At 39.4% G+C, this 15,664-nt stretch overlaps 2 protein-coding genes across 2 annotated transcripts in view; both read left to right on the top strand.

Moving 5' to 3' along the window:
- Positions 1 to 6,687, top strand: part of LOC107602718 (C-factor-like) — an 18,726-nt gene extending 12,039 nt beyond the window's left edge. Inside the window, exon 6 of the mRNA XM_016295288.1 lies at positions 6,393 to 6,687. Within this exon, the coding sequence (XP_016150774.1) occupies positions 6,393 to 6,584 (192 nt within the window). The 3' untranslated portion in view covers positions 6,585 to 6,687. The remainder of the gene's footprint in view (positions 1 to 6,392) is intronic.
- Positions 6,688 to 7,496: 809 nt separating this feature from the next.
- LOC107602723 (C-factor-like) lies at positions 7,497 to 14,470 on the top strand. The gene is made up of 6 exons (XM_016295295.1): positions 7,497 to 7,637; positions 13,173 to 13,227; positions 13,324 to 13,510; positions 13,607 to 13,772; positions 14,045 to 14,090; positions 14,336 to 14,470. The coding sequence occupies exons 1-6, from the start codon at positions 7,497 to 7,499 to the stop codon at positions 14,395 to 14,397; spliced, it is 657 nt and encodes a 218-aa protein (XP_016150781.1). The 3' UTR covers positions 14,398 to 14,470.
- The last annotated feature ends 1,194 nt before the right edge of the window (positions 14,471 to 15,664 follow it).

The following is a 15,664-nucleotide window of genomic DNA, read 5'->3' as shown; positions in this document are numbered from 1 at the left end:
CTGAACTGGTGTAATAAATTGTAATCTTTTATTATCTGTTGCCTGTGTTGTTACTGTTGTCATATTGTGTGTGATTTTAATTTAAAACCCCATTTTGGGTTAATTTAACCCAGCAGTAGGCCTATAGTAAATTTCAAACAATATTTGAATTAAATAAAACAGTCCACCATGTTTATTTTATATATTACTGGATATATAATGTATGTATGTATGTATGTATGACCTACTGTATAAACAATCGTTTCAGAGCAATTTGTTGGAGCCACTTACCCTGTAACTACATGGAATAAGGGGGAACAAGCACCACTTTAAATTACATAATAATAATAATAATAGTAGTAGTAGTAGTATAAAACAATTATGTTTCCAAAAGTAAGAATAAACTACTAATTCAAGTAATATTTTCAGTCATCTTATAAAAAGTGAGCCATCCTACTTTTAAAATCACTTGCTATGACAACTAATAAAAAGTTTATCACGAAATTCTTGCAAAACTTAAAAAAAACATTATTGAAAGAAAAACTGGACATTTCATATCATAATAAAATAAATTATTACACGATTATGGTCTCCGGTCCCGTTAATAAAAAATTTGACTACACTGCATTAATCTCGTACACTGCATCTCTGTTGTTTATGATGAATTCAGTGCCTGCACATACACCGCTTTTATTATTATTGCAGCTTAGATGTTCAAATAGCTGCAGTACTCCTACTTTGCCACATGGAAAAGTGCGTACGCCTGCTCAGACCCTGACGTGACGGTAAGTAGGCTACTTTTCCACGTCAAAGACCGTTTTTATAAATATGAACGTTGCCGTGGATTTTAGCGTACGCACACGCTAAGATCAAATCTGTGCATACGCACATTTGCAGAATATTCCACATTTTACCTTCAAAAACTCCTGGGTTGCTTTTGCTGTATGTTTTGGGTCAACATCTATTTGTACTATGAAGCGCAGCCCAATCAACTTTGCTCCATTTGACTGAATCTGGGCAGAGAGTATATCCCTATACACTTCAGAATTCATCCGGCGGCTTCTGTCTTCTGTCACATCATCAATAAACACCAGTAACCCAGTGCCACTGGAAGCCATGCATGCACATGCCATCACACTGCTCCACCATGTTTCACAGAAGCCTAACAATTGTCTGTTTCACTTGTATGGAGAGCTCATTTGACCGCATGATGCGGGTTCACAGCAACAGCTTCCAAATGCAAATGGGGCACTTAGAATCAACTCCAGACCTTTTATCAGCTTAACTGATGTAGGAATAGCGAAAGAATAGCCCATGCCTGTCCATGAAACAGCTTTTGAGTCAATTGTCTAATTACTTATGGTCCCTTGAAAAAGGTGGGAGGTACATATTAAAGAGCTGTAATTCCTTATCCTTTCCTCCAATTTTGATGAGAATATCCTCAAATTAAAGCTCAGAGTGTGCACTTTAAGCCCATATTCATTATATAACTGTAACTTGAATATGTTTTGGCCAGTGCCTAAAATAATAAAAATTGTGCCTGTGTCCAAATATGGACCTGACTGTAGGTGTAATGCAAGCTCCGGTGAAAAGTGACAAAAGGCAGAAGCATATGGGAGAGAGCAAAACAAAACACTGGTCACGAATTCGAAGTACAAAATGAGGATTTGTAACGAAAAATGTTGGATTTCGATATATTTGAATTTCCTTTCGCGGTATACTGCACTTATAATAAGTGCGAATGCACCAAGCACATCACACTTTATTACTCATTCGTTTATGCTTCTTTTTCCACTCCAGTGTTCCAATAATTCCTGCCCAATAAAAGCTGCACAGATATATTTTCTTACCCCAATAGGCCTATTTACGTAAGCGATTTAGAAAAAGTTAAATCGATTCACTCTTTATATCATCATAACCATATGCATTGTCATATCACCCAGCCCTAACGTACACTAATGTTTTAAACACATTTGACAAGTGTCAAAAAAACAACAACCGACTAACTATCAAATTGGCTAATGCTATTTTTCCCCTTGCCGGTGCTCTTTTATTCTTTCATGATAACTGAAGCCAAATCTGAATGATGCACTATTTTAACTTTATTCAACAAGTACCTACAGTTGATCATGACATCATCACCTTATCTTATTCCAAAAATGTCACTTATGCAGTGCTGAATGGAGTTGTACAGCTGCAGCTCACATGCATGAATGTTGGAGTTGAGGAGAGGGGGCTCGTCTGAACTAGTTGATGCACGAAATCATGTCATCTTGGCAAATTAAAAAAAGGCTGGCTAAAGCTATGCGTAAATTCAGTAAGATTGTTATCCATGTCGGCACTAATGATGTCTGTCTTCGTCAGTAGGAGATCACTAAAAATAACATTAAATGGGTGTGTGAACTTACAAATACGATGTTAGACACTGTAATACGCTTTGCCCCCCTGCCCACTTACTGTGGTGATGGGATACATAGCAGACTGCCGTCACTGAATGGCTGGATGTTTAAGTGGTGCCCGCAGAGCAATATAGGTTTCATAGACAATTTGTCGTTTTTGGGGCAGACCTGACCTGTTGAAAAGAGATGGTCTTCATCCCTCTTGGAGTGGTGGCACTCTTCTCTCTAGAAATATGGCATATAGTTTTAGTGTTAATACTTAATTAAATTTTTTTATGCATTATATTCCAGGTCTTCTGAAGATATTTGATAGCTTTGAGGAACAAACAGTACAATAAGTTGCTGAATTTAAGCTCACAGAAAGTTTTCTCTCCACTACAACAGCCATGTCAATTCTGCAACTTTGATCATCTGTCGATACCAATGCCAATCCAGTTTTTTTTTTTTTTCTTGATCAGTGTTCTTGATAATGCAAAAATTGGACTGGATTTTGATGTCAAAAATGTGTTTGTGTGAACAGGCCTTTAGCCCTGCAATGTACTGAAGCCATGAGTGGTCGGGATATGCTCCAGCAAAAAGTCTACACAGGGCAAGCAATTTGGAAAATGAATAGATGGATTAATGTTAGTGAACTATGTTTTTATTTTCACTAGGCACCACTTGAGCCAAAAGAAAGTGTGGAGGGGATGCTGCGTGTCATTGGCAGCCTTACTGAGAAGCAGCACGGTGGATTCTTGGACTACACTGGAGAAACAATTCCCTGGTAAACCAGAAGAACTATATATAAGAGGTCATGAAAGGGCTGATCCAGGTCCAAACTGCGCGATTTCATCTATTATCCATATAAGGGCACAACAAATCATAAGCACATTATTTCAGGCCAAATAGGTTTATGAGAGACAAATGACAATTTTATACCATTTCATACAATAAAACACTCTGATTAATAAAGCATTACTGTCTTTCTCTCTTTTTTTTGGTCTATGTTTGTGCTGTCAATTACACAGTTAAATCAGGGAAAGAAGTTAATAATTACTGGAATCTGTAGTGCTGGCTCAGGTCAGGATACAAAGTGCAACAATGGCATACATTTACACAATTGGCAAATTATTTAATCCAAATCAGCTGACATTGAATTCAAGGAATACAAGAGGAATGATTTCCTCTTGAGGGTTCAAGCCAGCCGTTCCAAGTTATCATCAATCATTGCAAACTCAAATATCTCAGGGATTCTCAATGGATTAACCATTGCCAGGCCCAGTGGGCATTGTCCATCATCCAGGGTCTAAAAACTTAAAGGGGTCATATGATGTCGCTAAAAAGAACATTATTTGGTATATTTAGTGTAATGAAATGTTTATGTGGTTTAAGGTTTAAAAGACACATTATTTTCCACATACTGTACATTATTATTTCTCCTCTATGCCCCGCCTTTCTGAAACGCGTAGATTTTTACAAAGCTCATTGGTCTGAAAAGCGAGGTGTGCTCTGATTGGCCAGCTATCCAGTGCGTTGTGATTGGCCGAATACCTCAAGTGTGTGACGGAAATGTTACTCCCCTTACCATACTGTGATGCCCTGTTGGGCCGGAGCGATGAGACATAAACATTAAAACCCATTACAAACGAGGCATTTGTTGCATCCAGTGGGGGCATAATTACGGATTATAATGACTTATACTGTCTTTTTATGCGTTACGTTGCATCGCGCCACGTAAACATAAAACCATGCCTGCATTTGTGATCGGAGAAATGACAAACAAGCGCTACTCTACACTGCTCAAAACTCACGTTTGAATCATCAGTGGCAAATCCTTTAAATGAAAACGTACTTACAGTCTGTGAGTCAGAACAGCCGCATTGTAGTCTACTCTCCCAGGATCAGGAAACAGTCCTCCATAAAATGTGCTGCACACAATTGAATATTTGGGTTGAACTGTTCTGGAACAGTGTTGTAAATACAACTTAACCACTGATTTCTAGTCGTGTCCTCTTTTGGAAGGCCAAACAAAGTAGTTTTGCTTTCACAACGAAACACAGCGTCACACACGGCAGGCTTGAGTGAGCGGCGGCCGCCGGCTAGAGTGAGGAACGGCTGGCGGATTCGACAAAGGAGCGACCGGTGGGCTTGCGGCAACCACATGTGACGACCCCGGCTGGACTCCGCTTCGTCCACGGTGAAAGCCGATCCGGCGATCCACAGCGCGAAGTTGATGTATTTCCTCAGCGACCAGCACGGATCAGCTCTAGGCATGATGAAGTGGATATCATCCTCTTTTGGAAGGCCAAACAAAGTAGTTTTGCTTTCACAACGAAACACACAACGCCTTCACGACATGGCTGCAGCAACAATACTACAGCGAGAATAAAAGTTACGCCTTCTTTCTTTGCGTGAACATTTGGGCAGTGTTATGCAAATCTTCCCACATCGTGACGTAGACATGTGGGGGCGTGTTAGGACGAGACGTTTTAGGTAGGCGTGGTTGACTCTTAACTTTTATAAAGAATATCTCTTTGGATTTGAGACTTTAGTCTTTACAGATCTTCTTTATGCACCAAGAGCTTGTTACACTTCAAAGAGAAAGGAAAAATTTAAATCGCATCATATGACCCCTTTAAAAGCAGATGCTCTCTCTCCTAGCTGTACTTCCCGTAATCTTCCAACTCTACTCCAGAACCTATCCTTCTGCCATAGAAGATTGTCAATCCTGATTCAGTGGACCATGAGATGAGCAAATCAAAGAAGCCCTTAATGCTGATCCTGCTCAGCTGGAGTAAGCCAGCAATTCTTCACCAATCACCTCTAGACTCTTTCCTCTCCTCCCTGTGCACTGGTCTTCCCAGCATCAGCCAAACCATTTATGACTACTACTGGTGGCCCTGTATGTCACAAGAGGTAAAATGCGTCATCCAGGCTTGTCCAAATTGTGCCATGACCAAATCCCCATGCCACCTCACACCATCCAGTAGCCAGACCTGCATGTTAGTTGCCACTGAAAGATTCACCAAGGCTTTTCGACTGGTTCCCCTGAAGAGTCTGCATACTGCCTAATACTGCATATGTGCTGTTCCACCATGTCTTCAAGAACTTCAGGCACCCAAAAGACATGGTGTCTGTGGTCCTTTGTATCTGAATTTAGGAAGACCACGTTCTCTTTCCTAAGTGTGCCCATCACATTTTGGACCTTGCCCTGCTAAAAATCAAGAGCTTGTGGAAAATTTCAGTTCAATCATGACAACTCTCTGGATAGTTTGGCATTGCAATAGATACTGTATGACAATGTTAATGTTTTTGGTCTTGTCAGAAGAGATTTGCTGCTGCAAATACATCCACAGACGAGCTACTGCAGTAGATATGCATATGTAGTGATGTGGTCAAAACGTCACCATAATTAATTAGGTGGCCAATGAGCGACTGCCCGGTTAGGGTATATAAGTTGGTTGGTTCTGCCTCTTGGGGTGCCTCATGGTTGAAAGCCCGCCCCTTCCCTCCTGTTATGGCCTTCCATGTGTGTTGTTAGGCTGCTGAGGTATACTGGGTGCGTGCGTTGTTTGCTCTCAGTGCGGTGTGCCTTCACGGCCCCCATTGATTGTAGCCTCGCAGTGTAACGTAGCCCAGGTCGTAGTGCCAGCTGTTGTCACTGTCACCTTTTAAAGAGGAGCCTTTAAAGAGGTTGTTGTATGATCCTTAGATCTGTTGTCATGAGCATTACACCATCGTATTAACGCGTTGAGCGGGAGCGGTAATTAATACAGCTCGTTTCCTATTCTGCACTGTTCGAGCCACGCTGCTGCTTTTGGGAGTTTAATTACGTCCATGTCTACTATCCAAGTGGGCTTGATGTTTGTTTGTTTAATTGTTTGTTTTTGATTTGGTTTTGAGTGATTTGTAATTTTGTTTTCTCTTACTTTGTGAATTCTTTTACAAAAGTTGATTGTTTTCTTTTGTTGTGAATATGGATATTCAATTTGTGGTTTATTTTTAATGTGATGTTCTCTTTTCCTTTGTTTGTAGGAGTGGAGTGCTTCCGGGAGCGGGCTGGGTTTTGACAGCACCAGGGACATTATTTCACTCGGGGTGGCCATTTTTGTGTGTCACTATTGCTGTGTTACTATTTGCAGTGAAGCTTGTGGGTGTGATACTGATTGGTGTGATTTTTCTCTTTTGCATACCTGGTGCTGTTATATTCACCCGCTTCTTCTATAGGAAGACTCCGCTTTCTATAGCATTATTATTTGGATGTTTTCTGTTTTTTTCTTTTTTTGGACCCATGACAGTGGTGTGTGCCGGCTGTGGGTTTTAAATCAATAGCAGCCAATTATTTTAGCTTTAATGAAAGATTGTTTGTACAGAGATTCACGCCTCTTGCTCTTTTCATGTGGAATGTATTTGCGTGTCCGTATTTGGGTTATTTTCCCCGGTATTTTGGGGTGGCGTAGTCGCTACAACTGGGCCACTTGCTACACATATATCCCCACACAATACAGTCCTCCCAAACAAACAGGTCTACCACCAAGACATATACTGGATATGCTCCAAAGAGCCAAGATAATTGCATGTTTTACTATCTGTGTGTGCCGGAGCCTGATTTGCAGAATGACTTAATGCAAGTGCTATGTGTACCTGGTAGTAACTTATGTTATCTTATCGGTGGAGCCCAGAAAGTATTTCTATTTATTTTTAGTGGCTTAGCAATCCGTATCTGGGTGTCAAACCCTAAAGTTGTTAACTACTGACCTAAAGAAGCTATGTGTACCTAAGCCGATATGGCTCAAGTTTACCTAGTTAGCAACACTAGGTAGTTAACTACACATAACTAGGTAGTTATGTGTAGTTAACAAATAGAATATAACGTTGCAATGAGCTGCCACTGTTTCACCCAGGTTTATTATAGTTGTAAATGATTAGTATTTGAGCTAATAGATGGAATGTTATCTTAGATTTTTAAAATTCACTCTCTTTTACTGTTCACATCATTTATGTTTAAAGCATCAATTACACATACAGTATGAAGCAGAACAATACGCTAGTGCAAAATGTGCGTGGTGTTCACTTGGGTTCATATAAAAAGCACTTCTAAGGAGCAGGTTGGATGACCCAGAATGATGAACTTAGATGATGGAAGCAGTGAAAGCATGCAATATCTTGATCACCGGACCCAACCAGGGCATGGGCTTAGAAACTGTTAAGCAGCTCTTGGAGGATTCTTGTCAAAAAGGTGATATTTTTTTGCATAACCCAGATAGATCAAAGTCTGAGGTGAGTTATAAATAACTAATACAAATAGAGAACACCAGGATAAACCAAAATGTGAATTGTTTAAATTATGCATATTATTAAGAGAACTGATGAGAAAGCATCCAAGTGTTATCACTATCATACATCTTGCTAAATGTGCATGTGTTGTTCTTAGTGCATTTAAACATTTTCACTACATTTGTTTTTTTTTCATAAGGATGTCCCCTGTGGTGCAGCAGTAAAAGTTAATCAGTGTGTTTGAGTCAATGTCAATTTTTTTCAGTCTCTACTGGAAGTAGAGATGTTGACAGGCTACTCTGACTACTGGGTCTGTATGGTAGGAAAAGAAGAAATCACCAAGATGTGGTCACCAAGGAGCTTGTAGCTTTTGACTCTTTGAACCTCCACTCTATTGATACAAATAGGAGTGAGTTTGCCTCTCTGTGTCTCCCTGTAATCCACAATCATCTTGTTTTGCTGACATTCAGGGAAATGTTATTGTCAAGTCACGATTATTTATATAGCGCTTTTTACAATACAGATTGTGTCAAAGCAGCGTTACAGTATTAAACAGGAAAATAGTGTGTCATAGGAACCAAAACTCCATCGTTCTCCTCTGGCCAGACAAAACCAGTGGTTTAATTCCAGGCTGCAACACCATGATATGAGTGAATGAATGTGTGGTAAATTTGTCCCTATAAACAGTCCTTTGAGTTGTCTGATTGTCTGCAGGTGGAGGCAATTGAGTAGAGAATTTGCATTTGCAATTTGTGTGTTTTAGGAACACAGTTTTTGGATATTTTGACCTCTCTCCATTACTTGTCTGCCTATTACATGTATAGAAATAAATCCCCAGGTACCAAGATGGCCACTGAGTGAAGAGATTTTTCTTCAACGCACACTCTAAAAAATGCTGGGTAAAATAGGGACAAACGAAGCAATTGGGCTGTTTTGACCCAGCGGTTGGGTTAAATGTTTAACCCAACCTTCTGGGTAGTAACCCAACCGCTTGGTCAAAACAACCCAATTGCTGGGTTTGTCCCTATTTTACCCAGCACTGGGTTGTATTTAACCCAGCATTTTTTAGAGTGCGGATGCAGTACAGTATTGTGAAGGTACCCAGATCCCCAAGGCTCTGATATTTATCAGCAAATTCTTTGTTTGGTTTATTCATTGCAGTTTATTTAACAGATTTTTAACAGCTGGAAAGGTTAAATTACTTCAGGGGATGTTCCTTTTGAACAACCTATGGACAAATAATACCTTGCTCAAGGTCAAAGTGGTGATAATGGAGCTACTAATAAGCTTATCGGTTTCTGGGTCATACCTTCCAGATTTTGCTTTAGGATTGTTGTTTTCTAGCCCAGATCTTTAACCTCTACTTTTACTCCTGATTGCATTTGTGATTTGGAATAATACTGTTAGAAAACACTCTCTGTTTTGAGAATGCCTTACCCCTCCTTTCTCACTCTTTCTCTCTCCTTCTCTGAATCACCCCTCCTCTATCTGTTCTCTCTCTCTCTTGTATGGTGTTTGAATGGCTCTTACTCAATATTCAAGGTAAAGGAGTTTGTGCTGATTTATAAGGGGGGTTCAGCCTCTGTCGCCAGGAAGTCTATTCCTTATATGGATATGTTTTTCTGTATATGTGGCAATTTTATACAAAACACATGTTCTTGGGAAAAACATCCTGTATGGGTATGTCCCCCTATCCTCATTGGTTAAGAGGGTGAAAACTCCCCTCGACATGCCTATATAAGATCTGTATTTGTGTGAATAAATTTAAGTATTTGAGAATACATTTGAATGTGTGTTTTCTTACTTCCTTCTTACTTGCTTTTCTAGTGAAATTGTCTTCAGCTAAGCAAGATTTGTCGCATGCTGCAAACACTGTGATCGTATCTGGAGCTGGATCGAGTTCGAGGAGCTGAGAGAGGAGTCGAGGGGCGGAAGGAGAAGCAAGAGTCTAAAATCATAATTCCTGATAGTTGTGTGACCATGGGTATGAGACAAATGATATACCTGGTCATTCTGATAAGTTTGTTTACTTGTACGCATACTTTTATAAGTACAGGTAATGAAACGTGGCTTGGGCATGATGATACACCCCATGCCTATGCCACGAATATGTGGTGGAGATTTGCTAATTATACGGCAAAGGCCGAAAGGAAAAAGGGGTCTTGCTATGTCTGTACAAAAATGCCCCACAGGTTGGTCCTCGGGTAATTGTTAAAGCCCCACCACCGCAAGATTGGGAATGCATTTCTTTTATTAGTGTTGCAGGCTTGGTTCCTGCTTTGAACCTGTATGGGTATGTCCCCCTATCCTCATTGGTTAAGAGGGTGAAAACTCCCCTCGACATGCCTATATAAGATCTGTATTTCTGTGAATAAATTGAAGTATTTGAGAATACATATGAATGTGTGTTTTCTTACTTCCCGGCCGTATTTATTTACACTTGGAGAGACTGAGAAGATTTCACGGTGGCAAAGAGATATCGAGGGACCAAATTGTTATTTATTAACAAATACATCACAGCTTTTGGCAGGGGCGCACCAAGGGGTGGTCTGGCCACCCCTAGTACAGGGGTTTTCAACCTTTTAGGACATGCGCCCCCCTAAATTGGTCTAATTTCACTCGCGCCCCCCCAACATCCAACAACCCCCCCCCCGTATTACTGTAGTCACACCGAATTACTTTATTAACATTCACATAAAAGCAAATATCCATTAAAGCTATTAAAGCAGCGAACAATTTTTCTTTTGCTCTTTCTGATTAACATTATTTACATAAGAAATGCACGGATCCGTTATGTTGATGTAGATTTGATATTTTCTTTACTGTTTATTCACTTAAAACAACCGACTGTGCTTACAAGGATACTTGTCAAGACAGCCACTGGTATTCACCTGCGGTCTGAGAAGGCTATCTGTTTGTGCACTTCAGGTGTGTGAGCGGTGCGCATAGAAACGCTACAGTGCGTGAGTACCGCATTGAGATGTCTTGGGCTTAAATGGCTTAAAATTACTTTAATGTTTAAACTGGCACGACTTAAAACACGTGAGAATGAAAAACTTTCTCGAGGACACCTGATCGTTAAGATAGTTTTGGGGGGCTAAGGTGACAGATAGGGGGGCTGAAACCCACCTAAAAAGGGTTTAGAACCGCCCCTGGTATAGCGTGCGTAATTATACTGAAACATATAACCAGTTTACCTGATTCAATGTGATGGCTGAGCCTGTTTCTGAGATAACATGCCAATCCGTGGTTGGATTTCTGACACGGCTAATCGTAAATCATCTTGCACTGTCAATAAACGTGACCAGGGTTGCCAGGTTTTCACAACAAAACCCGCCTAATTGCTACTCAAAACTACAAAAAGCGGCAAGCGGTAAAACTGCGGACTTGGCAACACTGATACTCGAGCCAACTCTGCTCTAACTGTCGATTAGCAGTGGAAGTCAGATTGCCCCCTAGTGGATAGCTAAAGATTTGTTAACTCATATTCATAAAGTCTCAAGGGAACGTCTCTGAATTAACTGATGCTCGCGCCCCCCTTGGCAGTTGCTGGTGCTCCACAGGTTGAAAACCCCTGCCCTAGTACAACATTCAAACCTGCCAGTTCTTACAAGTTCAAGATGCACTAAACTGGTAAAAAGCATGTAATGTCTGCATCGTCTAAAAAAAAGGAATAAACTAATCGGTTTACAGTGTTGCACATTATAACCAATCACACATGATTCTATTGAGTTTATGACTGCAATGGCCAATCAGAGATCACCGCTGAAATGCCGGAGATTTTTCCGTGTGCGCCCTCTCTCTAGGACTCTCTCAACATAAACAACGAGCTATGGCAAGCTGTTTTAGCTTAAAATATTTCAAGCGTTACTCGTTGTAACTGCATTTGAGAGCTCTCTAATTCAATTGTTACTAAGAACTGCATTAAAGAGCTCTCTAATTGGAATTCTTACTAGTAAGAATTTAATTGTTGAGCTCTCTAATTGAATTCTTACAAGAATGTAATTGCAGAGATCGCTAATTTAATTATTGAGTTCTCTAATTCAATTCTTACTTGTAAGAATTGAATTAGAGAGCTCTATAATCATAATTGTTACTAGTAAGAACTGAATTAGAGAGCTCTCTAATTCAGTTCTTACTAGTAATAATGCAATTGCAGAGCTCTCGATTTAAATTAGAGAGCTCTCTAATTGTAATTATAACTAGTTAAAATAGATTTAGCGCTCTCTTATTGAATTGTTACTAGTAAGAATTTAATTGTAGAGCTCTCTTATTGAATTGTTACTAGTAAGAATTTAATTGTAGAGCTCTCTAATTGAATTGTTACTAGTAAAAATGAAATTATGACGAGTAAAGCTTGGAATATTTTAAGCTAAAATGGTTTGCCATAACGGGCTGATGTATGTACGATGTAAGTAAGAGATTAATTTCACAGTGTAGACCGCTTCATTAATTCTAGCGGGAGTTGTTTTGAGAGTGTTTAAACTTGCGCTTAAGTCACTGATAATGTTATTTGATAGTGTTCTTTGCTCGCTTTCTGTATTAGCTGTTTGAACACCCGTGGAAATAAAAGCACTGTAATCAGTAAATTACAATGTTTTCATTAAATCGTGATCACGTTAAATACAAATTTAGTCGTACGTAAAAATATTTTATGCCATGACACCCATGATACTGATCTACTTGATGAAAAAGACAGGTTTATGGTGTGCCAGTTTAATAGATTTTAGCTTTACCCTGCAGTTGGTTCACCCTCTGCCTTCCAAGTTCAACTTGTATAAATCAGTATTTATTTACCTAGTATAGCAGTAACGTTAGTAAATTTATCTCTCACACACATGCTACGTCAATTTGCAGAGGATGAAGAGAAAATGGACAAGAATCTCTTTTTTTTTAAAGAATGGCTTGTGTTTTTAAATATTGTCCTTTTAGTTGGTTTGCACATATTTGCTGATGTATAATTATTTTAAAGGCAAATAACTGCACTATTTAAAGAATAATTAATTGCTAATTAAAATAATATTGTTACATTAACCAGAAACAAATGTAATTCTTTATTTTTTTTTGGTGTGCCACCCCAAGGTTTTCCTCTGGCCATCCCTGTTAATATTTTCTGGGGGCGCCACTGGCTTTTGGAAGGCATCCGAGCAGTTTTATTACTCAAAGCAAACAGTGCTGATAAATTCACGCAAGAGTCAACTCTCAACTCGTGGTTACAAACACTAAAAAGACCTGTGCAACATGGGGCGTGGAGTCCACTCTTTATCATATTTAAAGCACCATATAGAGAGGCAGGTTGGTTTACAGAACCAAACCGATCATCTTTGAACATGGCGGCGTTAAAGACATGCAGTGCTCTAATGAGGGGCCAACCGAGGCTTGGGTTTAGAAATGGCCAAGCAACTCCTGGAGGTCCATTGCTCAAACATTTGTCATGACCAAGATGGGCCAGACTCTGAGGTGAGTATTCAGGAGCTTAGGTTCATACACAGCTCAAGAAATCAGTTTTTTATCACTCACATTCTCTTTCTGATTCAGGCACTGAGAGAACTGGCCAAAAAGCATCCAAGTGTTGTCACCCTTGTGCAACTTGGTATATGTGCATTTGTCTTTTGTTTTGGACTACATTTTACATTACAACAGTTCTTAATTTTTGAAATAACATATAGCTTTTTCCTGCTACTATTAGATGTAGTTGATCAATGGAGTATCAAAGAGTCTGCCAAAAAAGTGGGTTCTCTACTGGGGAAGAATGGCTTGAACCTGCTTGTGAATAATGCTGCTATGTTACCACACAAAAAAAACATGATGACAGCCACTGTTGAGGACATGCAAAACACCTTCAACACCAACGTGATAGGACCTTTATTTGTCATTAGGACAATGGAACCACTTTTGGGAGCAAGCCTAATCTTAAACAAGGCTTTATTTCTTGCAGCGTCTGAAACTCTAGATGCTGTTAATGTCTTTAATCAGGAGTACCTGCCGTACCTGCGTACAGCAGCTAAAGCCAAGGGTAGACCAGGGATGTCATGTAATATAGCAGCTGTGATTAACATATCCACAGATTCAGCTTCTATGAGCATTGTGCCAGTAATGAAAGAGCCATTCCCACCTTTCCCATACAGCATCAACAAGGTATGCAAGAATCCTAAGACTCTGATAGGCGTCAGAAATTCTCATTTGTATGTGGTTTGAAGCTCAGTTAAAATCAGATATTTGGAAATGTTTCTGTATGAAAAGGTCGGACTGGATCTCAATGTCCCTGAATGGAAAAAATTTAATATTTGAAATTGAATGTAACGAGTGTGCTAATGAGCTGTGTGCAAAATCACCTGACTGCTACATAGTGTGAACAAGAACCATCTTAACTGATTTGAAACTTTGTCATGCATCCGTTTTCCTTTCAGGCTCGTCTTAACATGTTGACCATATATACCGCAAGGGACTTAAAGGGTTAGTTCACCCAAAAATGAAAATTAGGCTGCGTTTTACTCACCCCCAAGGCATCCTAGGTGTATATGACTTTCTTCTTTCAGACGAATCCAGTCGGAGCTATATTAAAAATTGTCTTTGATCTTTCAAGCTTTTATTGCCACTCAGCGGGTGTTGCATTGCTTCAGTCCAAAATAACATAAAAAGTGTCTCACATGGCTCCGGGGGGTGAACAAAGGCTTTCTGAACTAACCCTTTAAAGGCAGATGAGATCCTCTGCATTTCTATTCACCCAGGATGGGGGAGGACAGACATGGGGGGAGATTAGGTAAATCTAGAGTCAGTAATATAGGAATCTCTCAGGACAGAACAGAACATGAGGTCTGAATCACAAAAGCACACTGATGGTCTCTTTTTGATGTTACACTATTTTAAATGCATGTTATTACTTGTTTGTCCACCAGGCGTCCATTGATGTCAGAGAAAGTGTGGAGGGGATGCTGTGTGTCATTGGCAGCCTTACTGAGAAGCAGAACGGTGCATTCTTAGACTACACTGGAAAAACAATGCCCTGGTAAACCAGAAAAAAATCAAGTTCATCAAAGGGCTGATCCAGATGACCTATTTTAGCATTTTATTGTGGCCAGGCTAAGGCACATCTGTGCAATAATCATGCTGTCTAATCAGCATCTTGATATGCCACACCTGTAAGGTGGATGGATTATCTCGGCAAAGGAGAAGTGCTCACTAAAACAGAATTAGACAGATTTGTGAACAATATTTGAGAGAAATAGATCTTTGAGTTCAGCTCATGACAAATGGGGGCGAAAACAAAAGTGTTGCGTTTATAATTTTGTTCAGTGTAAATAAAGTGATAAGAACAGTCATTAATGTTTGACATGTTTAACTTCATTCTCTGAGTGTTCAGTACAATAAAACTAACGAAACAAACAATACTGCAATACTGTGTCATATATCTGAAGGCATAAGCTTTTTGGGCTGTTTAATTTGCCATTCACCATTTTAAAAAAAACATGTCTTTAAAGACACTTAATCATTCTTTTTCATTTTAATCAATATCCTTAAATTTGATAAACTATTACATAGATCTACTGAGTTTACCAAGCTACTGCTACAGTAGTCAACATTTGAAGTGGATCAAAAAAGTTCATCAAAGTTGTCAGAAGACAAGAATGCATTTTGGTTTTAGGACAACTTTGATGAAAGGTTTTGATCCACTTCAAATGTTGACTACTTGGAAAAGAGCAATTCTGATTTGACAACATATCAGTGACATTTATATGTGAGGTAAATGAAATTATTAGTAAATTATCCAAACATATACTTTGGTAGACAACAAACTGTCCATAAAACATAACATCATGCACTACCAATCAAAGGTCTGGACACACTTGACTGAGCTTCTTGTGAGCTTTAAAATCTGTTTATCTAAAGTATCATGCTTAAATGCCTGAAATTAATTGAGCAGGCATGATAGACTGTTGTACATTAAACTTTAACTAAAATTAATTAAAAGATAAATAACTGTTGGGGGGGGGGGGGGATAGGAGACTAGCAGTTATTGGGTGGACAAC

This window comes from Sinocyclocheilus grahami, unplaced genomic scaffold (genome assembly GCF_001515645.1).
Source record: "Sinocyclocheilus grahami isolate Dianchi unplaced genomic scaffold, SAMN03320097.WGS_v1.1 scaffold333.1, whole genome shotgun sequence".
In the NCBI taxonomy this organism is placed as follows: domain Eukaryota; kingdom Metazoa; phylum Chordata; class Actinopteri; order Cypriniformes; family Cyprinidae; genus Sinocyclocheilus; species Sinocyclocheilus grahami.
The sequence above is the reverse complement of the archived record's forward strand: the minus strand, read 5'-3'. Positions and strand labels throughout refer to the sequence as shown.

Coding starts and splice junctions, on each gene's coding strand:
- LOC107602723 (XM_016295295.1), top strand. CDS start 7,497: ATGGAAGCAGTGAAAGCATGCAATATCTTGATCACCGGACCCAACCAG. Junction 13,228..13,323: donor TGTCACCCTTGTGCAACTTG/GTATATGTGCAT, acceptor TGCTACTATTAG/ATGTAGTTGATCAATGGAGT. Junction 13,773..14,044: donor TCCCATACAGCATCAACAAG/GTATGCAAGAAT, acceptor TTTTCCTTTCAG/GCTCGTCTTAACATGTTGAC.